The 15,766-nt window shown below is 50.0% G+C and overlaps 2 protein-coding genes across 10 annotated transcripts in view; one reads left to right on the forward strand and one right to left on the reverse strand.

Moving 5' to 3' along the window:
- The window catches only part of DPCD (deleted in primary ciliary dyskinesia homolog (mouse)), a 22,364-nt gene extending 10,942 nt beyond the window's left edge, over positions 1 to 11,422 (forward strand). For 2 of the 3 annotated variants that reach the window (XM_032281381.1, XM_032281382.1), the window contains 4 exons: positions 2,574 to 2,698; positions 3,042 to 3,175; positions 10,607 to 10,709; positions 11,130 to 11,422. In XM_032281381.1, the coding sequence (XP_032137272.1) occupies positions 2,574 to 2,698; positions 3,042 to 3,175; positions 10,607 to 10,709; positions 11,130 to 11,234 (467 nt within the window). In that variant the 3' untranslated portion in view covers positions 11,235 to 11,422. Of the gene's footprint in view, positions 1 to 2,573; positions 2,699 to 3,041; positions 3,180 to 6,930; positions 7,030 to 10,606; positions 10,710 to 11,129 lie in introns of those variants that run through there. The other variant, XM_032281383.1, reaches the window with a different exon arrangement.
- An 806-nt stretch (positions 11,423 to 12,228) lies between these two features.
- Positions 12,229 to 15,766, reverse strand: part of FBXW4 (F-box and WD repeat domain containing 4) — an 84,341-nt gene continuing 80,803 nt past the window's right edge. For 5 of the 7 annotated variants that reach the window (XM_032281376.1, XM_032281369.1, XM_032281371.1 and 2 more), the window contains 3 exons: positions 13,872 to 14,012; positions 13,093 to 13,301; positions 12,229 to 12,943 (listed from right to left, as the gene is read on the reverse strand). In XM_032281376.1, the coding sequence (XP_032137267.1) occupies positions 12,582 to 12,943; positions 13,093 to 13,301; positions 13,872 to 14,012 (712 nt within the window). In that variant the 3' untranslated portion in view covers positions 12,229 to 12,581. The remainder of the gene's footprint in view (positions 12,944 to 13,092; positions 13,302 to 13,871; positions 14,013 to 15,766) is intronic. The other 2 variants (XM_032281374.1, XM_032281373.1) reach the window with 2 other exon arrangements.

Below are 15,766 nucleotides of genomic sequence, written 5' to 3' on the forward strand. Positions count from 1 at the left end.
TAGGACACCCAATTTAGCAAGGCCCATGACCTACAGGGGCACCTCACTTACCCAGCCTCTGGTAGTGAGGTAGTCCTCATAATTTACTTTTTCAGGTAATCAAAGCGTACCCTTTAAAGGCCAAATGTACAAAATAAATTGAGCTACTTCAAAGAACAGAAACCTTTCAAAATGTTGTATATACTTATTGAACACTTTCAGAATAAGGTTTTATTAATCATTCAAATTCTGGATTTGGAGTTAGGAGACCTGGAGTTTAACAACGGCATTTGTAAGATTGTCTCCTGGAGCCTCGGTAATTCTTCATCCTCTGTTTCCTGGAGAGTAGTGGCAAGGATTGAAAGAGAGCAGCCAGGGAAGAAATGCTATTTCTCATTTTAAAAATACAGACATTGGTTGATTTTCAGCCTTGAAGGATGAAAAAATAAAAATTAAAAATTAAAAAAAAATACAGACATTGGAGTAGATGCTGTCTTTTTTTTTTTTTGGAGACAGAGTTTAGCTGTTGTTGCCCAGGCTGGAGTGTAGTGGTGCGAGCTCAGCTCACTGCAACATCCGCCTCCCGGGTTCAAGCAATTATCCTGCCTCAGCCTCCCATGTAGCTGGGACTACAGGTGTGCGCCACCACGCCAGCTAATGTTTGTATTGTTTTTAGTAGAGATGGGGTTTCACCATGTTGGCCAGGATGGTCTTGATCTCTTGACCTAGTGACCCGCCTGCCTTGCTTCCCAAAGTGCTGGGATTACAGGCGTGAGCCACCATGCCTGGCGGAGTAGATGCTTTCTAAAGGAACTTTCACCTTTAAAATCTGTGAAGATTGTGTTGTATTATAAAGTGGTACCACTGGAGTCTAAGGGTGCTTGTTTGCCCTTACACTAAATGGTCCCAAGTGCTTATATGCTTCTGACATTGCTGTCCAGTGTGAGCTGTCCCAGATACCATTGTCACTATGCCTGAGAAAAAAAGTAATTTCTTGCCTTATTCTACACGTAGCATTTTATACCTAGTCTCAGCAAGAATCTGAGAGAGGCCTTTCCTATAGTATAGAGTAGGGTACATGGATCTTTTCACAATAAGCTGCTGCTCGGAGGCATTTGTCACTTCTGAGTTTGCGACTGTGACAGAGGCCCCCAGAAGGCTGCTTCCAGTGAAGTGAGGTATTAACACTGAATAGATTTGGATATACTCCTGGTCACAGTCCATTCGCTTAAGAGAGAAGTATTTGTGGGGGAAAAAAAGTTGCCTATAAAGCATATTTCCAAGTTTTACTCTTCCTTATTAATTTTCATTATAAACTTGGAAATGTGTTTCTAGGGAGAATTTTTGGCCCTAAGAGGTAATAAAATCACACTGCAGAATGCAGCAGACCTTATAAAAGCACATATTCAAGGGAAAATTCTAATTTTACAGCACACTTTTGTGTTCAGCTTGTGTGCCTTACGTATAGCTGTGAGGGTGTTTGGATTTGACACAGCTGCTCAAAAGGGCTAAAGGAAAACTGCCAGCCTGCCTTAGTGCTGAGACGTGGACTCTAGCTATCAACTCCTACCTGGAGAAAGACAAACAGAAACACCTGTAGCAGAGCATGAGGCACTTTTTGAGTTGTTTAGCTCCTTAAACAGCTACAGAGGCTGCTGGTCTTTAGCACCAGCTGGGCTGCACAGGCTGGAGTATAATACCATAGCGGGCAGCCCTGGGATTCCAAATGCGGCAGGAAGGGAAAGGAACTAGGGGATGGGAGGTCACGGCTCAGAAAAGATCCCCCTGCAGTGATGGACTGCATGGTTCCTGAAAATGAAAATCTCAGCAGGGCTTTTCAGGTACTGTCCGCTCAACTCGTTTCTTGATTTATAATTTTCATAATATATGTGCCTTAAAATCTCATGCAAGCGTCTGGATTGTGAAACGAGGTAGAACAGAGACGGTTCTTTGCATTCTAAAAGGATTCCACGTTACAAAAAATTCACAGTAGATCTTTTATAAACAGTGCATTTAAAATATGGCATGTGCCTACGATTTTGTTTAAATGCAGCTTTGGGGCTGTTTTGTTTTGTTTTGTTTTAAGCAAGGTATACCTGAAATGAGTGAATTTCTATATTTGGACTTTCTAAATCATGATACAGACCTGTCCAACAGCTTTTACCCTCTTAATTCTTTTTCCTCTGTATGTTTTTGAGGGAAAAAAATGTATCTCAACTCCTTTTTGGGATCCAGATTTTCTCCATTACCAGAAACAACGTTTTTCCTAATCTTCACGTCTTCTCCTTGCTGGAAGCCACACCTGAGGGTTTCTTGACTCCACCTGTCCCCTCTAAGAGCTTTGTTCCAGTTCCTTCTGCCTGAGCACCCACGAGATGTGCTTTGCAGGTTGTCTAACGTTGAAATGCTCTCCTGAAATTTCAGAAGTTGTGAGGTCCCTCCTCAGATGAACAAAGCTGAGAGTAAAGGCCCAACACTCCCACTTTCATCTCGTGCTGCTTACCTAGTGTGGTGCTGGTGATTCAGCAGAGAAGAGCATAGACCAGCAGAGACCCTCTCTTCACTCTCATCCTGATGCTTGCTTCTCTCCCCAGTGAGAAAGTGGCGTGTGAAAAGTGCCCTGGGAGCCATGGGCCAGTGGCAGCTTGAAGTGGGAGAGCCAGCATCCCTAGGAGCAGGGAACCTGGGGCCTGAACTCATCAAGGAAAGCAATGCCAATGTATGTCCATCTGTCCAGGTGTCTTGCAGGGGCTGAGGTGGGAGTGGGCTGTGGGCTGCTGGCTCTTGAGGGCAGGGACCAAGTCTTGTTCACCTCCTCGCCTCCAGTGTGCCACCTGGACACAGCACTCTATAAATGTTTGTTTGAATGAATACAGACATTTTGGCTTGATCATCCCAGGGCAGGTGCTCAGGGCCTGGAGTGCTGTAGCAACAGCAGCGTCAGAGGGGAGCAGTGGAGAAGAGTTGAGGGTCTCCTGTTGTGCCCCGGGGTGCAGCTCTGATGAGGGTGGGAGCCTTCCCTTCCCCAGGAACAGTCTTCAAGTTGGATTTGCCTTCTGCAGCCTATCTTCATGCGCAAGGACACCAAGATGAGTTTCCAGTGGCGGATTCGAAACCTCCCCTACCCTAAGGATGTCTATAGTGTCTGTGTGGACCAGAAGGAGCGCTGCATCATTGTCAGAACGACCAACAAGAAGTGAGTAGCGTGGAGGGCACCTGTCTGCTTGTGTATGAGCAGGGTGTAGGATGGGGTTTGATCTGGGTTAGGCTAGGGTCATTATTCAGGCTGGTCCCAAAGAGAGAGAAAGCCTTCTGCTTCCAGGTACTGGGAGGGCTTCCTCTCTGCGGGACCAGCCTGAATAATGTAATCAGCTCTATTGGGTAAGGGAAACTTGAATGAGTGTCTAGTATAGTACCTGGCATAGACTGGGGCTCAATATTTGTTGAATGAATGAGATGATGAGGGAAATCACACAACCATTAACTTGTGATCTCAGGTGGTTCTGCTGAAAGGTGACCTTGGTTTCCTGGCTGGATCCAGTCTTTGGAAAGGGTGGCCTGGTGACATCACTGTCAGAGCCGGGAGGGATCCATAGCCTGGAAGGCACACCTGTCTGAGGTGGCAGTGACGGTCCTTTAAAGCAGTACTTGACAGCAGTTTAAAGCAGACTGGGCAGCAGTAAACCTAATCCCTCCCCAGACTGAATGACAGTAGGACAGATGCTTTGGCTGCTTGGAAGTCTCTTGTGTAATGCTTCAAAAGGGGTACTCAGCTTCCCTTTGTGGTCCCCTAGAGGGGAGGCAAACTGCAGGGATTGAAAGGACAGAGGGTGGCCACAGTGCATTTCCATTTTGGAAATGCATTGATCTCATTTGGGTTTCAGGAGCCCTGACTGACTACAGGAGAAGAGAAATGCCCTGTGTGAGGCCTGAAGGGAATGGCCCTGAAATGTATCAGTCTTGACCTGGGCCAGAGAGAATACAGTCTAGGGCCAGCTCCCACAAAACAGATTTGGGCATCGACGTGGGAGGTTTCGTGAGTTACCTGTCTGCAAGCTGTGAAGCCATTCAACATGCCTCATGGTGATGGCCCACCCATCTCCTGCTTTGCATGCAGTAATGGGGACCCAGCTCCTTGTGCATCTCCTCAGGTGATTTGGTGCCAGTCTTCCCTTCCATCTCCCTCAGGCCCACAAGGCCGATAGGGAAGCAGGGGAGCTCCTAGACTCCCCCACTGCAGCCAGCTCTGGGTACTGCCACCCTCTCATGACCCCCATATCCTATTACTTTGGCAGGTTTAAGAGGACAGGGGAAAGGGTGGAGATGGATGAATTAATTTCAGGATTATTGCTGTACATGCAGCCACCAGCCCCTACAGTGGGCCTTGTCTATAAATATAAAGTCATAATAATAAGGGTTCGTGTTTGTAAAGCACTTTGAAGCCCTCGGATAAGAGGCAGTTTATTCCCGTTATTGTTCTCATCATTAACAGGAGTCACTGCCTAAAATGGAATTTAGCAATTTCAGACAACAGAGAAATTGCCTGTAGGAAAACAAACTCCATGCTTCAGCAAGCATTCCCTGGCGGAAGATGCCTTGGGTCCATACTGGGAACGAAAGTGCTTCTGACAGCACTTGAATCTGCAGCCTAGCACTTTGTGAAGGTGGCTGCTGCCCCTTTTTTGTCCCCCAGAGGTCACTGTCTAATACAGATATCAGACAGAAATGTGATTACAGGGAGTGAGGGAAGAGAGGCTAGCTAGCTCACCAAAAAATTCATCTGCGGCCAGATCCTCTGGGTCCTATCTTCTGCGTGCATCCAGCCATAGGTGGCGCTGTTGGCCAGGAGCTCCATGGCTAGAGGCCCTTGCCAGTTCTCAAGGCAAGCAGTGGTTGCTGGACATTTTTGAAATGATGAGTAAGGCCAGTGGGGTGGGAGTGATGCCCGAGGGGGGCAGGGCTGAGGGTTGGATTCCCATAGAGGAGAGAGGAGTGTTTCAGGGCCCACTTTGGAACTCACACTGAGCCTCTCTGGTCCAGTGTCCCAGCCTGGCTCATCGTGCCTCCCTCAGGTGTCTCCGCTGGGAGGTAGCCTGCAGAGGCTGTTATACCCCTAGCCAGATGGTTCCTGAACCTAGTGGCTTTTTTTTTAAGACAGAATTTTCGCTCTTGGCACCCAGGATGGAGTGCAATGTGCAATGGCATGATCTAGGCTCACCACAACCTCTGCCTCCCAAGTTCAAGTGATTCTCCTGCCTTAGCCTCCCAAGTAGCTGGGATTATAGGTGCACGCCACCACACATGGTTAATTTTTGCCTTTTTAAAAGCAGCAGTGTTTCACCATGTTGGCCAGGATGGTCTCGACCTTTTGGCCTTGTGATCTACCCATTTCGGCCTCCCAAAGTAGTGGGATTACAGGCATGAGCCATTTCGCCTGGCCTCCTAGTGGCATTTTTACCTTCTACCTGAAGGAATGTGTTTTATACCTTTACTCCCATTAATTTTACAGAACTCAATGGCTATTCTGTTTTTTTTTTTTTTTTTAATTTGGAAGGGAGAGATTTATTTCTCATCAAGGGTTACAGCCTGCATAGACATTATTGTTTTTATTTTTAAGAGATGGGGTCTTAGTCTGTTGCCCAGGCTAGAGTGCACTTGCTCAATCACAGCTCACTGCTGCTTTGAACTCCTGGGCTCAAGGGATCCTCCCGCCTCATCCTCCTAAGAAGCTGGGATTTTAGGTGCATACCACCACACCTGGCTAAGTTTAAAATTTTCTTTGTAGAGATGAGGGTCTCTCCATTTTGCCCAAACTGCTCTCAAAATTCTGGGCTCAAGTGATCCGCCTGCCTCGTCCTCCTAAAGTGCTGAGATTACAGGCATGAGCCACCATACCCTGACCAGGGTGGCCATTTTGGCAGGCTGGGAAGTTTGGCCTCTGGCCAGAAGCCAAAAACTCAATGGCTACTCCCTTGTACAGTATTTAGCTTTTTAAGGATACAGTACTTTTAAAATCTGTTTTCTGATCATCATGCTTTCTGGAGGTGGGCAGAATCCATACTTTTATTCTTGTGTTATAGATTATTATATAAATGTATATATAAAGTCAGCATGATGAACCAGCCTGCTGAAAGGAAAGTTGGTGACCTGCTCTCTTGATGCCCACGCATCTGCAGTTTCTACCACGTCATTTCTCTCTGATTTGACTGACCTCTTCCTTTACCTGGAAGGTCCATATCTGCCCTGGTTCTAATATACTGGAATGTGGTTACTGACCAAAGCCAAAGTTCCTTTACCCATACTTGCCTTGTCTCTGAAGAGCTGGGGTTGGCGACTTTACTTAAAGGAATTGATTTTAGTGTATTGTGTCCTTGGTCTCACATATTGGTGAGGGATAAATCAGGGAAGGAAGAAAGTGCTTTTCCAGGATCCCAGTATTGGATCATCTAGTTCTGATAATCACGTTTGCGCAGAAAGAAGGCTCCTAGCCTCAGCATGGAAGTTGGCCTCTGTAAGTGGAATCAGCCAGGGTGCAGGAGTGAGAAGTTGTTGGGTTAAATCTGGCCTCTCTCATATATTAGCTGTAGAATTTGGGCAGGGTTCCCTCACCTCTCATAGAGAACACTTGCAGCTACTTCACAGATTTTGGGGAATCTGATGAAACTGTGTATGTACTGGCCAGCACAATGGCTGGCCTGAAGCAGGTCCTCAATAGTTCTTTGGAAATTGGAATCTGAAGAGAGCTTGGCTGATCTGACATCGGTGATACTAACACTGTGGGAGGTGTTAATAGGCTTCGCTTGAAAAAAGGATTCTGTGGTCAAATAAGTTTAAGAAACTCTGGATTAAACAGGCTTCTCTTTGGTGGGACTGAGAGCCTTTAGTATGTGTGTGTGCATTGTGACTCTCTAGCAGGGGGCGACTGTGGGTGGGGGTGCTGAGTTTGTCCAGTGCCTTGATGTTTAAGAAGATTTGCCTGCTGCTGGTTGGAGGCTTCCCTGGACCCCTCTGGCCATGTGGTGTGCAGGTGTGCACGGCGCCTCCTCTGAGGCATGTGAGGCATGACTGAGTGATCGTGCACAGCAGCCCTGCTCCTGCCTTCAGCCTCCGAATCGCTCTCCTTCTGAAGGCCTGACCTCTGGTGCCCTTTTGGGTTGGAGAAGGGCCGGGAATTGGGGAGGGGATACAGTAGAGGGTGATGGGAGGCAGTAGGTCATTTCTGAAATAGCCAAAATGGAGGAGTTGTCTGTCGAACAGGGAGAAGATAGGTACAGAGTTGGCCTGTTATGGGCCCTTTGACAATGACTTCATCTAGGGCAGCTCTTTTATTCGAAGAAGGAATGTGGAAACTGAGGCCCAGAAATTAAGTGGCCTGCCCAGGATCACAGGGCAGGGCCAGGAGTTCTGCTACCAGCCTTTACTTCCCCATACGTCTTTTGTAAGTCTTTTGACTTTCAGAAAGGAAGGTCACTGATATTTTGGAGAGAGTACCCAGGGGACCGTCAGGGTGGCTGCACCCCAGGGAAGACAATCTGTTCATTGTTGAACATCCCCACCTCCCATCCCAATCATCTGTCCCATCCTTGGATAAATGCAAAGAATCTAGACTGTGGTGGGCTATTACCTTGTAGTAAGAATGTGGAGACATGGAGGGGTCAGGAGATTTGGGGAGTTCTCACTTTAATACAGTCTTCTCTGTTTACCAGATTTGTGGGTTGGGAAAGACACCTAACTTTTCTGGGCCTCAGTTTCTTTTTGTGTAAAAGCGGCTAAGAAGTAACCAACCTTAGGGAGTTGTTTTGATGATTAAATGTGTTTAGAACCTGGCACAGAATAAGCATGAATTTTTTTTAAATGTCATCTTTGATTGTATGGCTGAGATAGAACACTGAAGGGAGGCGGGGAGAGCAGGGCATCTGCAGGGAGCCAGGGAACTATCCTGCTGTAAGGGTTCAGCTTTTAGCAGAAACAAAACAAGGTCTGATGAGCAGGGATATGGCCTTGTTTTTCTTTTTTGAGATGGAGTCTGGCTCTGTTGCTCAGGCTGGAATGCAGTGGCATGATCTCGGCTCACTGCAACCTTTGCCCCCTGGGTTCAAGTGATTCTCCTGCCTCAGCCTCCTGAGTAGCTGGGACTACAAGCATCTGTCACCATGCTTGGCTAAGTTTTGTATTTTTAGTAAAGACAGGGTTTCACCATGTTGGCCAGGCTGGTTTTGAACTCCTGGCCTCAAGTGATCCATCTGCCTTGGTCTCCTGAAGTGCCAGAATTACAGGCGTGAGCCACCGCACCTGGAGGCCTTGTTTTTTCTTCATCCTTTTATTTCTTTAAAGTTTAGAGACAGGGTCTCGCTATGTTGCCCAGACTGTTCATGAACTCCTGGCCTCAAGTGATCCTTCTGCCTTAGCTTCCTAAAGTGCTGGTATTACAGGCATAAGCCACCAGGCCTGCCCTCTTCTTCATCCTTAAATTCCTAACTCACAGCTCAAGGCCTGGGACATGGTTGATGACCAATAAATGTCTGCCACCTACTTACAGCTGACTAAGGCTGAACATTATGACTCTTCCAGAAGTACAGTGGTCTCTCTCTTGTCCAGGTGCTGGTGAGAAATTCAAGTGTAGTACCCATCATGGAAAAACCCCATGTCTGGGGGAAGGGGGTGGGCTACCCCAGGAGGAGAAAAGGCAGATGACCTCTACTTCTTTGAGCCTATCAGGAGCTTCTAAGAAGTTATTTAACCTCAACTAATAAACTAAATCCATTACAATAGACTCAAAACAAAGCTGAGCCTCCACCTGCTCTGCCTCCATTCCCCTGGCCTGGTGATAGGAGCAGTTCAAGGAAGGTGAGTGCAAGCTATACACCTTAAGTTCCCTCTGATCCTGTCCTTGCTGTTGTGGCCAAGCCCTGGGATTCATTTTCCAGTCCCACTGCCCCAGCCTGGGGGAATGGTTCTGCTTTTTGTGTATATTTGCAGGGAAGATGTTAACACTTCCTAACAAGCCTTTGTGTTCATCTAATCTGCTGTTTAACCTTTGACTCTCCCCTATTATCAGTGTCTGCCACCTTTGCTGGCCAGACCAAAGGCCCCAGGAAGAGCCCTCAGCCTGAGCTGGCTAGGAAGAGGATGAGGCAGGCATTCCATCCTCGGTTTGCAGGCAGATGGATCGCCTTTCCCTGGGGCAGAGCTTTGGAAAATAAAGCAACTTGCAGTGCCATTAGGATCCCCCAGCCCCCACTCCTTTTGAACTGTCAGCCTTTAAGTAAACATTCTTTTCCTGCCATGGGTCCCAGTACCTTGGTGGGGAGTGGGGAACCTGGGAAGAGAGGGGCCCTGAGAGTCTCTGTTGAACCAAGGGATTTGGGCAGGGAGTACGGGGGCAGAAGTGCTGCATTGATGTCAACTCTCTGAGTCCCCAGGGCATAGGGGCTTTTGAAGTGGACTCAGGGTAGCTGTCACCACAAGGACCAGGCCCCTCTGAAGTACTAAAAGCCCGATCCTCCCCAGGCCTGTCACTTGAGTTTGTTTGTACCTGCCTGAGGTGTTTCCCTTCACAGCCCATACAACCTCTGCAGCAGAAAGTGATGCCTTGCCCAAGTGACTGGTCTGGCAGCCCCTGGCCAGAGCTTAAGTTACATTTCCACCAAGGAAAATGCCAAACTGGTCTGTTGTGAGATGAGAAAGCCATTCATTGTGCTTTGGTGTAGTAAGCATTAGACCAAGGACAAGGAACCTTACTCTAATCTTGACTCCCATCCCTACTGACAACTGGCTGTGAAACCAAGCAAGGCATTTATCTCTCTGAGCCTGAGTTCCCTTTTTGTTAAAGGGGTCAAATTTCCTGCAAAGTCTAGTTACACACATTATGGACTGGGTGTTGCTATCTGGTCTTTTTTTTTTTTTTTTTTTTTTTTTAAATAGGCATCATTAATCTCTGAACCAGCACCTGCAGATGATAAGGACCATGTGTGATGTGTAAAAATGGAGGAGTGGTGTCTTGGGGCCAGCCGAGTAGTGCAGAGGTCCAGCTTCCATCATGAGGAGCATGGTTTGTCCTCTCAAGGAGATTTCTCCTACTGGGTGTACTTTTCCCTCTGGCCTACAAGTAGAGTCAGGCTAACAAGGCCTTGAAAGGCCCCGAAAGTAGTAGTAGTATTGAGGCCTTCAGTGGACAGCCCATGTAAGTGGTAACAGTAGGGCCCCAGCTTTGGGAGACAGATCTAAATGTCCTTATTCTGTCCCTTGTTGGAACACGTCCTGTTTTCTGGTGTCTCCATGAGGCTTTGAGTGTAGAGGAGTCCCAAGCTGCTTGAGCTGTTTGTGTGTTCCAGGTTTCTTCTGCTTGTCTTTGGGAGACCCAGCTCTGAGGTGTGAGTCACTATAATCTGGTCTAATCACAGAGTTATGACTGGTTCTGCTCTTCTGCCATTGGACTGGACATAAGGCTTCCATCCTATGCTTTCTGGGGCCACTGAGCTCTAAAATACTGGTGTTCTAACTGGTTTCCCTTCTCCCTCTCTGCATGTGTGGTAGAGCTGGGTAGAAGCTAGGTAGCACAGGTCCTGATGCCTAGCTGCTGAGTCACCTTGCGGAGTGCCCCAGTGGTCTCTCGGTGTCCCCACAGGTACTACAAGAAGTTCTCCATTCCTGACCTAGATAGACACCGGCTACCTCTGGATGATGCCTCGCTGAGCTTTGCCCACGCCAACTGCACTCTGATCATCTCTGTAAGATTCACCTAGACTTCTTGGACACTGCATCAGGGAGAGTCTTCCTCTTTCCCTGCCCACTTTCCATCCCATAAGAGTGTCCAGTTCTAGCCCCAAGGCCTAGGGTGTGCTTGTGGGAGAACAGGCATCTTTAATTCAGCATGGGGGAGAGCAGGGAGGGGGCTCAGGGAGGAGCCTGACCATATAATTCACAGCTAGAAGAGGGTAAAGGATGAAGGGGGAGCGGTGGAAATTGCTGAACTTGGGTCCTGGTCCAAGGTCTGCTCCTACCCAGGCACATGACCTTGAGCAAATCATTCAACCATATAGGACTCAATTTTCTAGTGCAAATAAGGGGATTGGAAGGGGCCCCAAGTGTGTACAGAGGGAGAAGGGACAGTGACTGAATTATTTTCTTCTTCCTGGCTCCATCCACAGTACCAGAAGCCAAAGGAGGTTGTGGTGGCTGAGTCTGAGCTACAGAAGGAACTAAAGAAGGTAAAGACAGCCCATGGCAACGACGGGGACTGCAAGACGCAGTAGTTAGCCCCTGAGCCTTACACCTCTAGCATGGGGGGTGCCATGAGACTTCAAGACTTGGCCCTTCTTGGCCACGGCAGCCTCCTCTCTTCTAGGAGCTATCAAGGGTCTATAAGAACTGGGCCGTGGGGCATTCCCAGCGAGTCATGATCTTATTTCCTGAGTAAAGTCATTGTGAGCTACTTACTGCACAGGGACTGCCCTCTTGTCCACCTCTGTATGCTGCCTGGCCCCAGACCCCACTGGCCTTCCTCAGGAGGGGGGTGGTGATGACATTCCCTTTTCTATCCCAGGGATCGTCAACATAAAGCCTTCCACAAAAAGGGAGGCGAATAGGGTGGGAGCACATGGCCCTAGCAGGGCAGGGCTGGCCTTTCCCCACAACCTGTTGACACAAACTCAGAGGAAGACCAGTCTGGAGGGACCTTGTGCTACCCTAGTTTGCAGAAGTGGCTCAGAGGAAACTCCTGAAGATATGTGCCAACAAGAGAGAAGTTTTAAAAATGCAGAAACTGGCTGGGCGCAGTGGTTCACACCTGTAATCCTAGCACTTTGGGAGGCCGAGGCAGGAGAATCACCTCAACCTAGGAGGTGGGGGTTGCAGTGAGCCAAGATCGTGCCACTGCACACTCAACAGAGTGAGACTTCATCTCAAAACAAAAAATGCAGAAACCTTGGAAATAGAACATAGGATGTTAAGGCATTGTGGGTAAAAAGCCAGAATAAGGGTCATAGTGTTGCCAAGGGTGTGTGTTGGGGTAGGGGTCACCACAGGTAACAACTAAGCTCTCAGCAGCCTGGACCCTTTCCACACCTCAAATGCTATGGGGTAGGTTGTCCATGGGAAGTCTTCCTGGAAAAAAAAAAAAAAAACCTTTGGGACACAGAGCCATGAGGTTGGTCTTGCCATTTCAGCAGCACACACAACCTTGAGCTTGGGTCTGCTGTTGCCTTCTCCTCGGGCCTCCTATTACTACTCAGTCAGTGAAGAACCAGATGAACAATCAAGCTTTATTTTTACAAAAATGAAAATTGTAACATGTCTCCACAGCCAGCCTGAGGTAGGGATGGCTCAGAACTCAATCAGAACTGCTGGGTTCTCTTTGCCCTTTCTTGGTTTCAAACAAAACCAGGCCACAGTGCCCCAGGAATGAACCCCCAGCCCCGAGAGGATGGTCAAGGGTGAAGTCTGGCTGGTGCCAGGGGGCTACTGGCAGCCTCACCTTTCCTTCCATGAAGGGGCAGAAAGGAACCATTTGGGAAGGTGGGAGCTCCTCACCTCACTCTGCAGGCTGTCGTGGCTCTAATAAGGGGTGTAAGATGGGCCTCTCTGGAACACAAGGCCCGGGTTCAGCTGTACTCCTCTAAAGCAGCAGGTCCTGCCTCTCCAACAGGTTCCTGGGAGGGACTGCATCTCTGGTAAGCCCCCAAGCCCCAGGAGTCAGAGACTCTAGGGCAAGGTGCCCAAGCACTGGGGTCACAGGTCCAGGAGCATAGTGGGGCAGTGGGAGAGTTATCACTGCATCCTCCAAACAACAGAGGTCCCTGAGTAGCTGGTTTCCCTGACCCGTAGGCAGGGGTGGCCCTGATGGTCATGGGTTTTGAAAATCCAGGACATGGAGGTTGTAAGACAGTGCAGCATAGAGATGCTTGGTGGTGAGACGCAGGCAGTACACAGGGCTGCTGAGGGGGGTCGACGTCAGCGGGAAGGCCTGGAAGGGAGAGCACAGGAAGTGGTAAAAGCTTTCTAAGTGGGACATGGGTATGCCCTAACCCAGGATCCCCAGGCCCAGGGAGGTAGGCACATGTGCCACTGTAGGCTTCTTCCAACCCTTTCTAGGCACATCCTTGGCTGTGTCACCCTCTCCCAGATGCAGCCCATAATCAGGAGTCCTAGCATCCAGGAGAAGAAGTAGGAGCACACTTACGTGCAGGCAGGCCCTTTGGCGCCGGTCCCACAGCCGTACAACACCGTAGTAGGAGGAACCTGTGGCCAGCAGGTGGTTGCCATCTGTCTGCAGGCAGTACAGGGTGCTGTCGTGGGGCTCCTCCCACTCCATGACACATTTCCTGTCCAGGAAGAGGAGATGCAGAGGGAGGTTTAGGGTGCCCTCCACCTCCATCCCAGCTTTTTCGAGCCTAGAGTGGCTGAGGAGAGCATTAAGGAATCATTCTGGGCTGGAAGAGAGAGAGAAGCCTCAATCATCAGATTTGACAAACACTGAACTTCATGGGAGAAAGCACCTTCTGTAGAGGGCTCTCGCCATGGCCCAGACCACAGAGCAGATGGTGCCTGCACGTGTTTTCACATGACCAGCTACTTGTCACTGGACTCATGAAGGGGAGAAGCAACACAGGCCTCAAGAAAGGCTGGGACAGAATGTTGAGGGACAGTACCCTGATGGCTCCAAAGGCTCTGAGAAATGCCTGCCTTTGTCAGGGCCCGTTGGCTACAGTCTCCCAAGCCACTCGACCAGGGCTGCCCAAGTGTAGGAAGTCTAAGCTTGGCATGTCCTTGCAGGCCTCTTCCTTCCCAGCCCCAACATGGAGTCTCCATTCCCTCTCCCATGGGCCGACCCAGGACTGGAGGAAGGACCAGGATTGGCATAGGGCCCCCGCCACCCTGCCCAGCACACTCACCGGACACTGGTGCGGAGGTCCCAGTAGCGAACATAGGTGTCATAGCCACAGGACAGCAGTGTGAAGGGGGACTCATACATGACATCCAGCACCCCAGCCCCTGGGGGAAAGTCACTGCCCAAGTGTGTCATCAGCTGCCCACTGAGAAGGGAAGGACAAAGTGAGAGCTGTTTCACATGGGCCATCCACATTCGTTCAGCCTTCAGAGGGCATCAGAACTTGAGGAAATGTGGTTCTCTTTCCTCTGTCAGAATGAGACTCAAGGAAGGGGGCCAAGGGAGGAGATGCCTGATTCCTACCCACCTCACCCCTGCCATGAGGCCTCTGCAACCAGTCCCGGGCCCCACCCCTCCCCCGGCAGTCCCTCCATCACACCTGCCTGCCGGCTGCCTGCCACACAGCCACTCCTCCTCAGGAGGATGAATGGCCCTTGCTGAAAGAGTTGGCCCCCCTTTTACACACACACACACACACACACACACACACACGCACGCACGCACGCACGCACACGGTTACTTTATACTTCTTGATCCTGCAGGTCATGCAGTTGAGCTGCCTGAGTCCAATGCCTTAATTCCTGCCTGTAATCTGGGGCTCAAACCTCGTTGGGGATAAAGACCACACAAAGGGAGAAGGGGAGTCCTAGGAGATGTTAAAACAAGTAAACACCTTTGTGTCTGGGGAGAGAAATCGCTGAGAAAGCAGCTTAGCAGGCTGTCCCTGGTGTTTCTGGCCTAGCTGGCCCCCAGCCCGGGGCTAGCATGCCTCTGTGATCACAGCCCCCAGCCTGCAGGGCTCCAGCCTGCTCCCCCCACCCTCACCCCACCCGGTGGCCAAGAGCAGATTACTGAGAAGAACAATTTCTTTGTGACTGTGTAATTCCCTCCGTGACCGCGGCAGTGGGCAGACCCTTTGCCCTGATGCCAGACCCCTAGCAACCATGTAGGGGGGCCTCCTGTCCCTAGCAACTACCCCTCAACATCAAGTGCACCCGCTAATCCCTGCGGCCAGGGGATGAGTAGAAGTATTGAGTTTCCACAGAATGACTGGGGGGAATGAAGGAGAAGGGGCACCCTCCATGCCTGATGCCTCAGCTTCCTTTACCCATGAGATGCTGGGCTCTCCCCATGCCATGACAGGAGACACAAGGCCATGGACACTTCACAGGGATGTCCAGGTAAGAGGCCCTGGCATGGAGGGGACTTCCTGGCTCACCAGCCCAGCTTGGCCCAAGCAGCATTTCAGCAAAGGGCTTGGGGCAGACAAGGCGGCCAACCACATGTCTGACTGCAGATGGCAGCTCCCGTCCTTCCACCTCATTCAGACTCTGACCCACAACCTCTTTTCTCCCCGACAGAGCTGCCATCTTCCCTGAAGGCTGGAGGAGACTGGGGGTTCCTTTCTGTCCCCTCCACCTTTCCCTTTGAGCCCCAGACAGTGAGCCCTGGCCAGGAGCACTGCTGCCACCAGTGGGGGATTAAGCCCCAGTCAGCAACCCCTGCCTGCAGCCTCCTTCTCAGGGAAGTTCTGGTCTTCCGTAGCCCAGAGCTGGGGCTGCGGGGAGAAGATGACAAGCCTCTGTTGGGGGGCTCCTGAGAGGGATCATGCAGAAGGCCCTCTCCCCAGATCTGCATCCCACAGAGACTGCTAACCTTGGCTCCCAGAGAAGCCCTGGCTTCCCAGATGGGCCACCAGCCAAGATTCAGCCACCCTGGGTAGGCCAGAGCCCCGTAGGAGGTCTCTTTCTCAGGTATACTGGGTGCACGGTGGGTAGGGACTGTTTGGCTCCACGGTTCTCCTCCCTCTTCCAGATTTGGGGGCCCTGCCCCCTCCATTAGTGAGGCCTTAAGGAATGATTGAGGAGCTCTCCCCTTTAATCTATAGAAGTAATTTCA

This window comes from Sapajus apella, unplaced genomic scaffold, assembly GCF_009761245.1.
Source record: "Sapajus apella isolate SASKATOON/1434 unplaced genomic scaffold, GSC_monkey_1.0 scaffold13, whole genome shotgun sequence".
In the NCBI taxonomy this organism is placed as follows: Eukaryota; Metazoa; Chordata; class Mammalia; order Primates; family Cebidae; genus Sapajus; species Sapajus apella.